Below are 16,775 nucleotides of genomic sequence, written 5' to 3' on the forward strand. Positions count from 1 at the left end.
AGTTTTGGAGACTGTTGGGTGACGCTATCTTGGATTTTTACAATTTTTGTGTTTGAAATATGACGCAAAGTATTCTGCTAATGTGAGAGAGAGGGTATCGGGGGACAGAGTAGAGATGTAATTGTTTGGGGTTGTAGAAAAGAGATTATCTGAGAGTAGCGAAGTATTCTTGTTTAGAAGAGGTGCAGACTTAAAAGTGAGAATAGCTTGTTTGTATGTGATTTTAAGTCTTCCTTGAAGTGGGTTTTCTTCGAGTATCGTTCTACAGCTCTAGATGCTTGTCTCTCAGGTTTTTATTTTATTTTATTTTTTGATGAGTGTACCTGGGTTGCCAATGGAGTTGACTGGTTCTGCCGAGTCAAGAGCTAAAGTAATTGTGATGTAGAAAACAACGGCTGAGTCAGCGTCATGGAAGGAAGATAAGGTGGAGTGCGTTGAGAGATTCAGAATATGGGAATAGAGAAATTCTTGAGGTTCCTACGTGGCTGTGCTAGTTAATGGACTGGAGGGGTGGTTGAAGAGCAAGTGGTTAAGAAAGCAAGAAGATTTTGGTCAGGGAGGGAGAGGATAGTTTGAGAGATTAGATAGGGAGGACCATTGTGTGAGGCCAAAGAAGGAAGTAAAAGATAGGAGGCAGCTGAGTGGCGTGTGTCAATAGGGATCTTGAAACCCACCCATGATGATGATGGTGATGTCAGCTGAGAGGAGGTGCATGAGCGAGGCATTGAAGTGATCAAAAAAGGAAGTAGCAGAGCCTGGTGGATGGTAGACGGGGTTTGGGGAAGAGAAAATGCAGTCGGTGACCTTCCATAGAAGGGAGTTTGATGAAGGGTGGAGATAAGTTGAAGGAGCAGTTCATGGATAGGAGGAGGACAGTACCCCCACCATGTCTGGATGGGAAGTGGGGATAAATTAGAATTTTCTATAAGAGAGTGTAGTGGAGGAGACTTTGGAAGTGGGTGTTGGCCATCTTTCTGCGAGACTGTAGGTTTTGGGAAAATTATGGGGTCATCGATGAAGGAAAGTTTATTGTAAATTGAAGGTGAGGTCCGTAATGCTCCGAATACAGAGACTTGGGGAGCAGGGGTCAAGTGAATGGGTATGAGGTTTGATGAGTGAATAAGTTAGTGGTAGGGGTGAAAGGATGGTGGGGGGATCAGTTGAGGGGACCCAGGATTAGGAGATGTGGCTCCAGCAGTAAGAAGTAAGTAGAATGGAGCATGAGGAGGTCATGGGAAGCGGCAGGTGAGAGGATAGAAGAAATGGAGATATAAATAATGGCTGGGTGTAAGGGTGGTGGGAATCTGAAATGGCAGTATAAATGGCTGAATGCAAACACTCGGTTATCTCCCACAGTGCCATAGAATTGAATGGCATGGCAGCACGCATGTGTGACTGCCATTTCATTCAAATAGGAGAAAGCAGGCCCCAGTTTCACATACTCGGTGGGGGCCCCTGTGGTCAGACCCCCGCCAACTAGACACAGGATCTGGGATAAGTTGTAATGGGACAACCCCTTTAAGTGGTTCACTTTGTTGTAAATTAACACCAATTCTGGAGGTGGACTATTTGCTATCACCATGTACTGTAATGCCACAGTTCTACAGCTGCTGCTTTCCATGGTCATGGCCCCTCTAGTGTCTCATTAATGACAATGGGGGACATGGCACCATGGTATATGCCCAGCTGCCATTAGAAGGCTACTTCTTTCACCTCAAAAGACAATTTCTGTGTTTATTCTCCTGTAGACCCCCCAAGAGGACTATGTGGAAGCTGCTGTGAAGCAGGCCCTGCAGATCCATCTATCTGGTTCAGCTGGAGATATTCTAATCTTCATGCCTGGGCAAGAAGACATTGAGGTAAGTGTTCTTTACTCAACTGTTGGATTGGGGTACGTTACACCGTCCATAAGTCCCTTTTCCTTTAAAAGTGAGAACAGATCACAGTACAGAGGAGAAGGAAGGCATTCTCAAAGGTTTCCTCGGGTAACGTTTCCCTTGTCCTTTGAAGGTGGGAACTGCTATTAATCCATTGCTTGTGTTTCTTTCAGGTAACATCAGATCAGATTATAGAGCGCCTGGGAGAGCTGGAGAGTGCCCCACAATTGGCTGTATTACCAATTTACTCACAGCTACCCTCTGACCTTCAGGCCAAAATCTTCCAGAAGGTAAGTGAGGACTATCCTCTGCTCGGTGTTCTGCATATGTGGAAGGAACAAAGAAACTGCAGAGTCTGAATTAAGTTCTAGCCCTTGTATTCACTGTATTTTGTCCTCTTCACGTGCAGGCACCAGACGGTGTGAGGAAATGCATAGTTGCTACCAACATTGCAGAGACATCACTGACTGTGGATGGGATCATGTTTGTGATAGACTCTGGGTACTGCAAGTTGAAGGTAAGTGCCATGTTCATACCCCAACAAATTATCCCCCCTCTAGATTTAAACACCTGAAAGTAAATGTAATTTTCTCTACAGGTGTTTAATCCACGCATTGGTATGGATGCTTTACAAATCTACCCCATCAGCCAGGCCAATGCCAACCAGCGTTCTGGCAGAGCTGGAAGAACAGGCCCTGGCCAGTGCTTCAGGTAAGCGACATCCTGTAGAAAGCAGTCACAATAATGTGATGCAGAGCCTACGACTTCCAGTATAAGGTTTACTGCACACGGATGTAAACAGTAATAGTGGGATCAATGAAAATCACTGCAAAATTCATACACTGGTGTCGGAGGGGATACAAAATGTTAGGACAGCACCTACTGGGGTTTGCAATGACGCTGTCGGCCTTTTGCCTCTGACAGGTTGTATACTCAAAGTGCTTATAAGAGCGAGCTGCTGTGCACTACTGTCCCAGAAATCCAGCGCACCAATCTGTCTAATGTGGTTCTACTACTGAAGTCATTAGGAGTACAGGACCTTCTTCTATTCCACTTCATGGACCCACCTCCAGAGGACAACATGCTCAACTCTATGTACCAGCTGTGGATTTTGGGAGCTCTTGATAACACGGGTAAGCTTCTTATACACTTATTATATATTTTTTTTTTTTATGGTTGCATAATGACTGAGTTTATAGTGTTGTGTATTCTCTCATAGGTTCTCTCACATCCACTGGCCGTCTTATGGTTGAGTTTCCTCTGGATCCGGCATTGTCCAAGATGTTGATTGTGTCTTGTGATATGGGATGCAGCGCTGAAATCCTCATAGTTGTTTCCATGTTGTCTGTACCAGCAATCTTCTATCGACCAAAGGTATTGTGCTTGGAAAATTTTCAAGGATGTATAAACCTAAATTGTCTTGTATTTCTGGAGCTGTTCCAGCATTGCTTTATTACTGATCTTTTTCTGTTTACTATTAGGGACGCGAGGAAGAGAGTGATCAAGTGAGGGAAAAATTTGCTGTCCCCGAAAGTGACCACTTAACATATTTAAATGTTTTTCTCCAGTGGAAAAACAACAACTATTCAAGCGGCTGGTGCAATCAGCATTTTATCCATGCCAAGGCAATGAGAAAGGTGAGGTCAGATAGATGACCTATTTTACAACCTTTTTGAATTATCCATATGGTGTAGATGATTTAATGTGAGACTTTGCATTGTTCAGGTCCGTGAAGTCCGTGCACAGTTGAAGGACATCATGGTGGCTCAGCGCATGTCATTATCATCCTGTGGGTCTGACTGGGATGTGGTTCGTAAATGCATCTGTGCAGCTTACTTTCATCAAGCTGCCAGGCTAAAGGTTAGTGACTAGAAATTATGAGCCGTCTGCATCTGTTTTAGATCATTCTAGAGTGATCACGTATGGCTTCTTTCCTCAGGGAATCGGTGAATATGTAAATGTACGGACAGGAATGCCTTGTCACTTGCATCCAACCAGCTCCCTTTTTGGAATGGGTTACACCCCAGATTATATTGTTTATCATGAACTTGTGATGACAACCAAGGTAAGTGGTTCATATCTACAAAACTTATTTCTTTCCTTTTCCTTTGTATTAAAGTGGTGGTGCCAGAGGAAGAGCAAGATGGTTAACAGTAACGTTGATTTATCTTACGATAAAATCCATTGTGTACATTGTTGCCACTGCTTATAGTAAATTTCATCTAGAAACATTTTTTCTCATAATTAAAGGTGGTAATTGTATCTACTTTGGACGCCGGAGCATTTGCTTTTTTTTTTTCTTTCTTTCTTTCCCCATTTCTTGCATGTATGTCTTTGTTGCAGCCAATTGGTGAGCTGGACTGAACTGTTTTCTGTAACACAGAAAGATATCTCCTATTCGCAGAATAGGGCAGAAGTATCTGATCGGTGAGGGTCCGGATGCCGGAACTCTCACTATCATGAGAAAGTTGTCCTGTGCCCTATCTGAAGGGGAGAAACAAGTTGAGAATGCAGCACTACTGCTGTGTTCATTCTATAGGCATGTAGATGGCAGCAGACTTCCATCCATCAGATACTTATCCCCTATCCTGTGGCACAATCCAATTAAAGGAGAGTTCGCATCACCTTTTCATTTACCGTTCTTCTGATCCATCAGAAGAATAGAAAAAAAAAAGAAATCAGGATCCTGTAAAAAAACAAAAAACAAAACTGAAAACAGATCCTATGCACATTTGGCATTCATTTTTTTTTTATTCATCCACAAAAAGGGTACCAGACTGAAATGTCTCAAACGGATGACAAATAAGGCTCATGCACACGACAGTATTTTGCGTTCAGTATACTGGCCGTTTTTTTTTTGTTCAGTATGCAGTACATATACTGAACCATTCATTTCAATGGTTCAGCAAAAAATACTGAAGTGTCTCCGTGTGCATTCCGTTTCAGTATTTCCGTACCGTGAAAAGATAGAACATGTCCTATTCTTGTCCGCAAATCACGGTGCTTGGCTCCATTCAAGTCAATGGGTCCGCAAAAAAAAAAAAACGGAACACATACGGAAATGCATCCGTATGTCTTCCGTATCCGTTCCGTTTTTGCTGAACCATCTATTGAAAATGTTATGCCCAGCCCAATTTTTTCTATGTAATTACTGTATACTGTATATGGCATACAGAAAAACGGAAAGGAAACGGAACCACAACGGAAACAAAAAACAGAACAACGGATCCGTAAAAAACGGACTGCAAAACACTGAAAAAGCCATACTGTCGTGTGCATAAGCCCTAACTGATGTGTTAGGATAAATTCTGAAGAAAAATGATGAATGACAGCAATCCTCGATTCATTTTAATAATTACATTTTTAAAAAAAAATTTTTTTTTTTTTTTTAAATAGCCTTTCTTTTTCAACTTAGTTTGTGCTGTATCAAAGACAATTTCAGCACTTAACACTATGTCCTTCCAGTCACCTATTTATTACGTTCTCTTGGGTGCATTGATAGATTTTTGTGGATTTTAGGATGTGTTTAACCCCCTCCTGTAATAGTATGTCACTGTGCGGTTATAACAGTGATGATGTGGGTCCGGCAGTGCAGTGCTGACTTCGGCATCTAAGTGGTTAGAAAAAGGGAGGGGGCTCCCTCTCTCACCCCACTGACCCCCCACACAACATGATCACTGGGTACTGAGGGGTTGTCATGGCAGCCAGGAGCTTGACAGTGGCCCTCAGGTCTGTCATGTACAGATGCCATATGCATTATGTCAATGGAAAAAAATTGTATTTTGGGGGGGGGGGGATTTTTTTTTTACTTAAATGTTTTTTTTTTTTTTTTAAACTATTTTTAACCATTTACTAGTCCCACAAGGGGACTATAACAGGCAATATTTTGATCTCTTCTAAAATACAATACACTATTGCTATAGTGCATTGTATTTTTAATGTTCATGCTATGTTGACATTGACCAGCAGCTTGCCTTCACTGACATGTGGGGTGTTGATGAAATACAGAAGGAGTCCGCTCCCTCTGTAACCGCTTACATACGGTGGGTGCCATTGCATGTGGCATATAAGGGAATAAACAGCCGGTCTGGGCTGTTACACGAGAGTCGCGCTCCTGCTCTAAGAGCCGTTCCCCAGCTCTCTGCTACATGGCAGACCCATCCAGCTCTTAGACTGGGCCCCTTAGTGACTGCCCTAAAAAGGTGTATGGGTTGTGACTAAGGGATTAAATGAGGAGAAAAAAAATTTAAGCGTTTTTCACTGGTGCAACTTTAAATACTTAATTATTGCACCGTCTATAATGACTTGAAAATGATCATATTATTCATCGCAGGGCAGCTCAGTGATTTAGCATTGGGGTCCTAAGTAAAGGGGTTGTCCGCTTTTTCATTTTTTATATACTATTAATGACCTATCCTCGCGATAGGTCTTCAAAATCAGATCGGCGGGGGTCTGATTCTCAGCACCCCACGATCAGCTGTTTAAGAGAATGCAGCGCAATTGCAGTGGTGATCAGTGTAATTACAAGCATGGCCCCCCTCATTCACTTCTATGGGACGGATCAGTCTATTCAAGTGACCACTACAGAGCCGTCCATAGAAGTAATTGAGGACGCCATACTTGTAATTACACATGCTGATCTGATATTTATGACCTATTCTGTGGATAGGTCATTTAAAGTAAAAAGTAGACAACCCCTTTAAGGATGAGCAATTTGAGAAATTCTGAATCCCGAACAGGTACAATCAAAGTGCAGATTCACACACAGCCTAATTTTATGTAATTCGTTTGCGAATAAGAGTGAGCGCTGGCTTAGCTATTTTCCTAGTTTTGGTACATAAGCATGTTTAAAGGGCTGGAAGGCGCCCCTGCTGATCAGCTGTGGCAGTACTCATACTAGTGCTGTGTTCTCCTTACTATTTAGCTGCTTGCCGTGTGGCAGCGAGCAGGTGTAATTATAGATTCGCTGTCCCTAGTCACTTCAGAGGGATGGCTATTTCTGATTCACTTGATAGATCATCAGTATAGCAAAAGTAGACAACCCCTTTACGAATGAGCAATTCAATTTCACAATTTTTGGAATTAAGACGAGAACTAGAACATCTTCTCTCAATGAAATAGTCTCTTTCTAGAAGGATAATAGAACCAGAATGTCTCAAAAGAAATTTGCCTTACTTGGTTGACCTTGTGGGGTAGTCTTTGGTGTGCTGTTTATAATTTGGGAGACCATAAAATGTGCATGAGTATTTTATGCCAGACGACACTATTCTTGATTTCTAGGAAGAGAATATGGAAATATAATAATGATGACCTATCCTGAGGATAGATCTTCAGTATCTGATCGGTGGGGGTCCGACACCCAGTACCCCCGCCGATCAGCTGTTTGGGAAGGCACTGGTGCTCGCATTAGTTCCACAGCCTTCTCTCAGCTCAACAAGCACAGCGCCGTACATCATAAAGCGGCTGTTCTTGTTATCACCACCTTTGAAGTAAATGGAGCAGAGCTGCGACTAGGCCATGTGACCGATAAATGTGACGTCACATGGTCTAGGCAAAGCTGCGAGAAGGCTGTGGCAGCACTAGGCCAGACGCAGCTCAGTCCCAAAGAAGTGAATGAGGCTAAACGTGATACCGAGCACATCCGCTATACTATGCCACTGTGAGTGGTAAGCTGAGGATAGGTCATCAGTATTAAAGTCTTGGAAAACCCTTTTAAACAATATAAATTTGGTAATGGCTTTATTCCGGGGCTCGGTATGATTATGCCATCATGTCACTTAGGGCTCATGCACACAAACGTATTTTCTTTCTGTGTCCGTTCAGGTTTTTTTTGCGGACCGTATGCGGAACCATTCACTTCAATGGGTCATCCAAAAAAAATTATAATGGAAATCTCTCCGTGTGCATTCCCTTTCCTCATGTCCATTCCACAAAAAAGTAGTGCATGTCCTATTATTGTCAGGATAGTACTGTTCTATGAAGGGCCAGCTGTTCCGCAAAATACGGAATGCACACGGACGTCATCCGTATTTTTTGCAGACCGCAAAATACATACGGTCGTGTGCATGAGCCCTTATGCTGCATGCACGGTATAAAGACTGTATTGTGTGTGTGTGTGTGTGTGTGTGTGTGTGTGTGTTTTTTTTTTTTTTTCTCCTTCTCTATGCCAATACCCCCCTCCCCAATCCCTTCAAAATTAATAACATTTATAAAATACAACTTGTTCTGCAAAACACAAGCCCTAGGGCTAGGTCAGTGGAAAAGTAATGGCTTTTGAGGTCAATTCTCGGAGTGCGGTCACAGAGTTGTTTGAGCCAAACACAGAAGTGAATCCAGCAGGAAGAAGTACATGTCCTTCCTTTATATTTCTCATCCCCTTCCAACTTGGTTTAGCTGGAAACTGCCACAAATGCTGTGTATGACCACATTCAAGGGGTTAAAATAAGGCCTTTGTTCTTAAAGGAGTTAATAATTCTGGTGGCCACTAGATGGCAGCATTTTAACAGCTATGCAGCTGCTTCTGTTCATAAAAAAAAAATAACACCCAATTCCTGCATCTATAACCTCAATCGGTTGTTTATTTCTCAATGCGCAGATGCCTGCATTTTATTGAAAAATGTTCTCTGAAGATGGAATTAATGTCTCTGAGAGGCTTGCATTGTAGTGGCTGTATAGAATAGATTTTAATATATGACCTCTGTATATAAAGTGCAAATTTTGCTATATAGGCTGCAATCACTTAGTGATGAAGGAATGCAAAAACTGTACAGTTATCTTACAAGTTGTATTCCATTGTATTCTTGTTTCCTAGGAATACATGCAGTGTGTCACGGCAGTAGATGGTGAGTGGTTAGCAGAGCTAGGTCCTATGTTCTACAGCATAAAACATGCCGGCAAATCAAGACAGGTGAGTTATGTGGAGATGAACTGGTAATGTGTGTTCTCTGCATTGTGCTTCTGTCCTATACCTATGTCTGCTATGGTCTTTAGGAAAACAAGCGCAGGGCAAAGGAGGAGGTGTCTGCAATGGAGGAGGAGATGATACTGGCTGAAGAACAACTGCGCTCAAGGAGAGAAGAGCAGGACAGGAAAAGCACATTGGGCAGCTCAAGGTGTGTTATACATGGCTGCGATGGCTAAGAATTGGTCTCTGCAATACCCCAGACCATATGAACTAGTGCAGGCTGTTGTAAAACTACAACTCCCACGATGCCCTTCTGTAGGATGATAGCTGTAGGCTGTCAGGGAATGATGGGACTTGTAGTTTTGCAACAGCTGGAGGGCTGCAGGTTGAGCATGTCTGAGCTAGTGCAATCAGAGGCCCAAGGCATGCCTACAGGGTCGTGGCTGATCCCTTCTTAGACCCAGTTCACACTTCAGTGACTTGATTAGTGATTGTGAGCCAGAACCAAGTGAGGGTAAAAAACACTGAACAGGAGCAAATCTTTCATTGAGGCCTCATGCAAACGACCATATCAGTTTTTGCCTTCTACGAAATACTGATACTGGCCATGTGCATACCGCATTTTCCCTTCTGCAGGTCCCGCAGTATGTTCCACATGCCAATTCTTGTCCGCCAAACAGACGAGACTAGGACATGTTCTAATTTTATTTTTGCAGGGCCGCAGAACGAACATATGGATGCGTATAGCTCTCTGTGTGCTGTCCACGTCTTTTTCATCCCCATTGAAATGAATGTGTCCACATCCGATTCGCAAAAAATGCAGATCAAATGTGGACCAAAACTACAGTCTTGTGCATGATTCCTTATACCTTCTGTCTGGCTCATAACCACTGATGGAAATCACAGTAATGTGAACTAGGCCTTAGCCTGCATTTATAGATCTGGCATGTTCCAGAAACTTGTTTTGATATTAATTTCCACTTCTTTGCTCATTTCTTATAAGCAGTCAAGGAGCGCAAGTGAACTAGGAATATGATGATGATCACGTAGAAAATGTAAATATTCGTTACTGAGCTCTTTTAACATCACTTTTTATAGTGTTTTGACTGGTGACCTATCCTCCGCATAAGTCATCAGTATCTGATCATTGTGGGTCTGACACCTGGGAACCCTGCCCATCAGCCCTTTGAGAAGGCACTGACGCTCACAGTACTGCCACAGGCTTCTCGCAGCTTTGCCTAGACCATGTGACGTCACGTTCATCGGTCACATGGCCTAGTCGCAGCTCAGGGGGTGATAACCAGAACAGCCGCTTTATGATGTACGGTGCTGTGCTTGTTGAGCTGAGAGAAGGCTGTGGAACTAATTCGAGCGCCAGTGCCTTCTCAAACAGCTGATGGGTGATTGTCCCAGAGGGATAGGTCATCATTTAAAAATTTCTATAAAACCCCTTTAAGAAAGAACTTCTGCAAACATTTTTATTCTTTTGTTCCATTACTAAGTGATATGATGTAAAATAGACAAGTAGTCTGCTTACTGGAGACTTGATTCCAGAGTTTGCTCCTTCCTGGTTTGTGTGACCTTGCTCCATCGGCGGCAGGGGTCCGGCTGTTCCCGACAGCCACACTCTTGCTGTATACGCTAGCATCGGTAAATACCCCAATGCCGGTGTATTAACCCTTTGTGAGCCACGGGCAACGCTGAATGCAGCATACACACGGTTTATGGTGGGAACGGGCTCCCTCCCCATCGGGTCCCCACAGTGCAGTGATGGTGACCCGATGCCTGGAATGGCATCCCGATGCCTTACATAGGCATTGGGGCTTGCCTCCTACGGAAGCCACCAGGCTGGGTCTCATAGGCACTCTGTCGGTGTGATACACGATTTATTGTAGTGTTATCGAGGGGATTAAACCCCCCAAAAGTTGAAGTCCCATAGTGGGGGAGGGGAGTGAAAAAAGTGTTTTTATATAATAAAAAAAAAAAAATATAATGAGTTAAAAGAAAAGACTTTTACTTGAAAAAGTCATATAGAATGAAAAAAAAATTTACATATCGCCGCATCCGTAATCACCAGCTCTATAAATATACCACATAATCCACCCCATCAGGTGAACTCGGTAAAGAACAAAAAATAAAAACTGTGCCAAAATGGCCGTGTCTTGATTACCTTGGCTCAAAAAAAGTGTAATGCCAAGCGATCAAAAAGTCGTGTGTTCCCCAAAATGGTACCTATCATCAAGCAGCTCATCCCGCAAAAAATGAGCCCCCCACATAAGACAATTGCAAAAAAACAAACTAACACAAAAACATGATTTTTCTTTACAAAAATGCATTGTGTAAAAGTGGTAAAATGTAAAAAAAAAAAAATTGGTATCCCTGTAATTGTACTGACCAGCAGAATAAAGATAATGTGTCATTTTCCCACACAGTGTATGCTGCAATATCAAAGTTGCTGCCATTTCTTTATCCTGCTTCGCAAAAAGCTAAATAAGTGATCAAACAGTTGTAAGTATCCCAAAATAGAACCAATGATGGCAACTCAGCCCACAAAAAAGAAGTCCTGACACCCATGTTCAGAGAAAAATAAACCATTGGTGGTCAGAAAATGTCTATACTGGTCCCCAGAGGTTGTTCAATAGCATAACCCGATCCATCAAAATCTGTGCAGCAAAAGTCAAGTAGTGGTCTTTCTAGAACATTGCAGTGTAACCAAACAAAAGGTTACAAAAGCAAAAGCAAACAATGCCACAGCACTCTGCAAACACAAATAGCAAGTTAAATGCAATTGTGCCGTGCTCGCTATAAAAAAATTTACTACTGCTACATTATAAATGTAAGATTCTTGGCAAATATATTTCGTACAAAATTATTTGTGCCTGTCCACCAACGACAAGGCAATCTCTTTGGAACAGGAACATCCACTAAATACGACCTGCTCTGGTGCCATACCGCCCTCCGTTAAATTCAGGGAATGCAGGTTCCACATGCATGCTGAGCCCACACTGTATTCCTTGAATTAAATGGAGGCCATTATGGCAGCAAAAGTGGGCTCAGCATGCATATGGAACCTGTATTCCCAGAATTTAATGGAGGCCAGTATGGCACCAGTGGAGGTAGTATTGCAACGGGCGCTTCCCCCAAGGGCCCTCTATGAAATGAGCTTCAGGTGTAGGAATGCCGAGTGGTATAGTGCGGCCTAAAATGTCCCTTTAGATGTCATGGTGCTTCTACCTGGATACGGCTGGACCCCAGGCTTTGGCTCCGGAGCAATGAATTGGAAGAAAAAGTTAGTACAGACCTTGAGATGAAGTTGAATAGAAACTTTAATTTGGTAAACGTTCTCCAAAACGGTTTACAGGCTTTGTCTTGGTCCCAGACAGCTTTTAGCATCAAAACTGGCAGGCAAACTAGTCTCTGCTACATGTGTTTCTCTCTGGCTCTGCTGTACTGACAGGCTGACTGTATGACTCAGATTCTTCTGTCTGCTGCACTTCTCTCAATAGTCTCTTAAGTCAGTTTGCCTCCAGCTGTTGCAAAACTACAACTCCCAGCATGCCCGGACAGCCTTTGTGTACTTATAATCCCTATCCTGCCATATTGCCATACATTGTTATTAATAATTTTCGTTCAGTAGATTTAGCAAAAAACTTACTTTTATGATATGCTAATTACCTTTCTACCAGCAAGTAGGGCGTCTACTTGCTGGTAGCAGCCGCAGAAAACCGCCCCCTCCTTCTGTTGATTGACAGGGCCAGCCGCGATCTCCTCCTCCGGCCAGCCCTGTCAGCATTTCAAAAATCGCGCGCCTGTGTTGATTTGGCGCAGGCGCTCTGAGATAAGGAGGCTTGCCTCCTCAGTGCGCCTGCGCCGATGACGTCACCGAAAGAAGAAGTCATCGGCGCACTGAGGAGGCGAGCCTCCTTATCTCAGAGCACCTGCGCTGAATCAACACAGGCGCGCGATTTTTGAAATGCTGACAGGGCTGGCCGGAGGAGGAGATCGCGGCTGGCCCTGTCAATCAACAGAAGCTGGTAGCAGCCGCAGAAAACCGCCCCCTCCTTCTGTTGATTGACAGGGCCAGCCGCAATCTCCTCCTCCGGCCAGCCCTGTCAGCATTTCAAAAATCGCGCGCCTGTGTTGATTCAGCGCAGGTGCTCTGAGATAAGGAGGCTCGCCTCCTCAGTGCGCCGATGACTTCTTCTTTCGGTGACGTCATCGGCGCAGGCGCACTGAGGAGGCAAGCCTCCTTATCTCAGAGCGCCTGCGCCAAATCAACACAGGCGCGCGATTTTTGAAATGCTGACAGGGCTGGCCGGAGGAGGAGATCGCGGCTGGCCCTGTCAATCAACAGAAGGAGGGGGCGGTTTTCTGCGGCTGCTACCAGCAAGTATGCTAATTACCTTTCTACCAGCAAGTAGGGCGTCTATCATAAAAGTAAGTTTTTTGCTAAATCTACTGAACGAAAATTATTACTAACATAATGTATGGCAATATGGCAGGATAGGGATTATAAGTACACACAAAAAAAAAAGTTTAGTGGGGTGACAGAAGCCCTTTAAGTTATGCCATGGAACTATGCTCCTGGCTTCTGAGGCTTTAAGCTTTGGCGTCCATGGCTAGCAGAGCTTAGGGTGCTCTCGCTGGCTTGGACACCTTCAGCAGAGAGGTGCCCTGCACACCTGTCCCCTAGCAGGGGGTAAGCTAGACTGACTCTCACTGGTTGGTTGGGTGGGTGGGGGGGGGGTCAGAATGGAATGCTCCATTCTAAGTACAGCTCTGCTGTGTTTGCTGCCACCTGCTGGTGAACCAGGCACATTAAATTTGAACATAGCATTTCCATTGTTTTGCAACTGCTGTGTAGTGGACCTGAACAAAATACATAAGATGACATTATATTAGCCCATTAAAGACAGTAGCAGGGTGAAAGAAGTGGTACTGCCACTCTGGGGCGTTATAGTATTTAGTGTAGGTTCCTGTCCTAAATAGATTGCCTTGTCATTGGTGGAGAGGCACATATAATTTTGTACAAAATGCATTTGCCAAGAATCTCACATTTATAACTTATCAGTAGTAAAACATATTCTATAGGTAGTAAGGAACTATTGTATTTACTTTATCTGTGTTTGCAGAGTTCTATTGAATTGTTTTTTTGTGTGTATTCAGCCATGGCAACATGCACCTGAGCATTGGGATGTGCTGACTAACCCCTATTTTTTCTAAAGAGCCGTTTACCTCTACATTTATGGAATTTCTGTATCTAGAACCCACCTAACAATTAAAAGGGCACACCATGTGCCATCTAAATGCCATATCTGTAAAAAACCTGCAATTTCCATTTTTCACAGTCCCATGCTTATTCATTTTTGCAAAACACCTGTGGGGTTAAAATGCCCACTCTACCCCCTAATAAATACCTTGGTGGTGTATTTTCTGATAGACTCAGTTCTTGGGGGTTCCATTTATTATTTTACCCCAAAGCTTATACAGTTGTCGGCACAAGATGCATAAATCGCCATATTGGGCCTTAAATGCACATGGTGCTCCTTTACTCCTGAGCCCTATGTTATGTCCAGAATATTAGGGCTGCATGTAGGGTGTTTATAAAATCAGGAAGCACTGCATAGTAATAAGAGGGCTTGATTTTCATATTGGGCACTGAAATGGCATATGTGTGGAAAAATTTCAATTTTTCACTTTGCACCATCTGCTGTGAATTAATTTAAGCAAAACACCTGTTTGTTCAAAATTCTCTACACCAATTGGTAAATACTGCGATGGGTGTGATTCCTAAAATGGGGTATTTTCTTGCAGGTTTCTTTTTTATTTTACCGCAGAGCCTCAGCATTTGTCGTTCAATGCTGTATCATACAGCATTCCAAATTAGGCCTCAAATGCACAGGACACTCCTTCCCTTCTGAGCCTTGCGGTGTGCCCATACAGCACTTTACGACCACATATGGGGTGTTGTCGTATACAAGAGAAAATGGGTAACAAATTATATGGATCTCTTACCAATTGTAAAAATGAAAAACTTTGGGTTTTTATTTTTTTTAAACAATAAAACACAGTCTTTTCTGCAGCTCTGCTGCGACGAGCAGGGAGGTCATGCACATTAACTTTCCAGGCCATCTTCAGTCACATGGGGAATCTGTTTCCACCATCTTATAAACACGCTCCCCAGCACTGGCCGTAGGTTCCAGTCGTTACACCTGCAGCTTTCATCCTTGCACCCCCTCACTTCCAGTCAGCTGGCAACATTACCAGCCCTGGCCTTGTTCCCTGTTAGGCTGAGGTGATCTGTCTAGTGTTATCGAACCTCCTAGGCCTGTCCTCTGCTGGAAAAACCCCATCACTGCATTTGCCCTACCACTGGATTACAAACATCATGTCGCATTACCTACCCTCCTTCCATAGGCGGAATAATTGCCCTACCAATGGTTACCGTACATCCTGTCGCCTTACCCACCTTTCACAGGTGGATTAACTGCAGTTCCATTGCATACCATACGTCATGTCGTTTTACCCCTTTTCACAGGTGGCGTATTTGCACTACCACTGGATACTGTATGTCCTGTTGCTTTACCCTCCTTCCACAGGCGGAGTATTTGTACTTAGTGTAATTCCTCCACCTGTGGAAGGGGGACACTGTAATAGGATGTACCATATCTTGGGATACCATATATCCAGTCGTGTTAGCCCCCTTTTTTGCATGGGAAGCAATTGCACTACTATTGGTTGCTGGTAATTCTGGCACCTTATACTCGTATGATATACGAGTATATTACTGTAGTGCAGCGGCGGCATAGCAACCAATGACGCTGTGCGCTCCTGCTCTCAGCAGGAATACCACTGACCCCTCACGGCCGTGTGCATTCGGCCTAAGACAATTGCCCAAAAAAATAAAAAGCTATGGCTCTCAGAATATGGAGACACTAAAACATTTTTTTCAAAAATGCTTTGATGTAAAACTGAAACGAACAACCAATAAAAGTAGTCCTATTTGGTATTGTTGCATCCGTAACAACCTGCTCTATAAAAATACCACATGATCTAACCTGTCAGATGATCATTGTAAATAACAAAAAATAAAAACGGTGTCAAAACAGCAAATATTTTTTTGACCTTGCCTCACAAAAAGTGTAATATAGAGCAACCAATAATGATATGTACCCTAAAATAGTACTAACAAAACTGTCACCTTATCCTGTAGTTTTCAAAATGGGGTCATTTTTGGAGTTTCTACTCTAGGGGTGCATCGGGGAGGGGGTCTTTAAATGTGACATGGCAACTTAAAATTATCCTAGTGAAATCTGCCCTGCAAAAACCATATGGCATTCCTTTCCTTCTGCGCCCTGCCGTGTGCCCGTACAGCAGTTTAAAACCACATACGGGCTGTTTCTGTACACTACAGAATCAGGATTTTAAATATTGAGTTTTGTTTGGCTGTTGTATTTACATTTAGTCATGGACTACTAATTGCCTTCTCTTGACATGTGCATTTGTATTGTGATTTTTATTGGTTTAAAATTTAACTTTTATTGGTTTGAAAACAATAATAAATGATGTACGGTTTATCTAACTTACTAATTAAAACTATCTCCGGGCCTCCAGATGATGATGTTTCCTATTATATTGATTTTTTACTGTATTGACAGCAGTAGTGAAACATTTGCAGTTACTGTTCAATAGTCAGCCTTTAGGTGTCTGCTACCTTTTATTCAAGTGCCTAGCTATACTTTTATCTATTATGATATGCGCAGTTATAGCTAGTATACATTGTCTCAGACAGTTGGATACATAGGAACCAACCAGCTTGCTACTGTTAGTCCAAAGCTGGTTACTGTGGCTTAATTATTGCAACATTTGTTGCTTGTAATTGCTGTATAGCTGTTCCTATGATGCTGCTGCTGTTCAATCTGCTGTCTACTGGTGGTGCAATTGCTATAATATAGCTTCTTTGATGTCGGACTATTTGTGGTAGCCTATCTTCT

At 43.0% G+C, this 16,775-nt stretch overlaps 1 protein-coding gene across 2 annotated transcripts in view; it reads left to right on the plus strand.

Annotated features, from left to right (window-relative positions):
* The window catches only part of DHX38 (DEAH-box helicase 38), a 61,804-nt gene that overhangs the window by 40,458 nt on the left and 4,571 nt on the right, over nt 1-16,775 (plus strand). For both annotated transcript variants that reach the window (XM_040409347.1, XM_040409346.1), the window contains exons 15-25: nt 1,749-1,859; nt 2,051-2,167; nt 2,287-2,394; nt 2,476-2,588; nt 2,802-3,010; nt 3,097-3,251; nt 3,359-3,514; nt 3,603-3,737; nt 3,817-3,942; nt 8,689-8,784; nt 8,868-8,989. In XM_040409347.1, the coding sequence (XP_040265281.1) occupies nt 1,749-1,859; nt 2,051-2,167; nt 2,287-2,394; nt 2,476-2,588; nt 2,802-3,010; nt 3,097-3,251; nt 3,359-3,514; nt 3,603-3,737; nt 3,817-3,942; nt 8,689-8,784; nt 8,868-8,989 (1,448 nt within the window). The remainder of the gene's footprint in view (nt 1-1,748; nt 1,860-2,050; nt 2,168-2,286; nt 2,395-2,475; nt 2,589-2,801; nt 3,011-3,096; nt 3,252-3,358; nt 3,515-3,602; nt 3,738-3,816; nt 3,943-8,688; nt 8,785-8,867; nt 8,990-16,775) is intronic.

Source organism: Bufo bufo, chromosome 10, assembly GCF_905171765.1.
Source record: "Bufo bufo chromosome 10, aBufBuf1.1, whole genome shotgun sequence".
Lineage (NCBI taxonomy): Eukaryota > Metazoa > Chordata > Amphibia > Anura > Bufonidae > Bufo > Bufo bufo.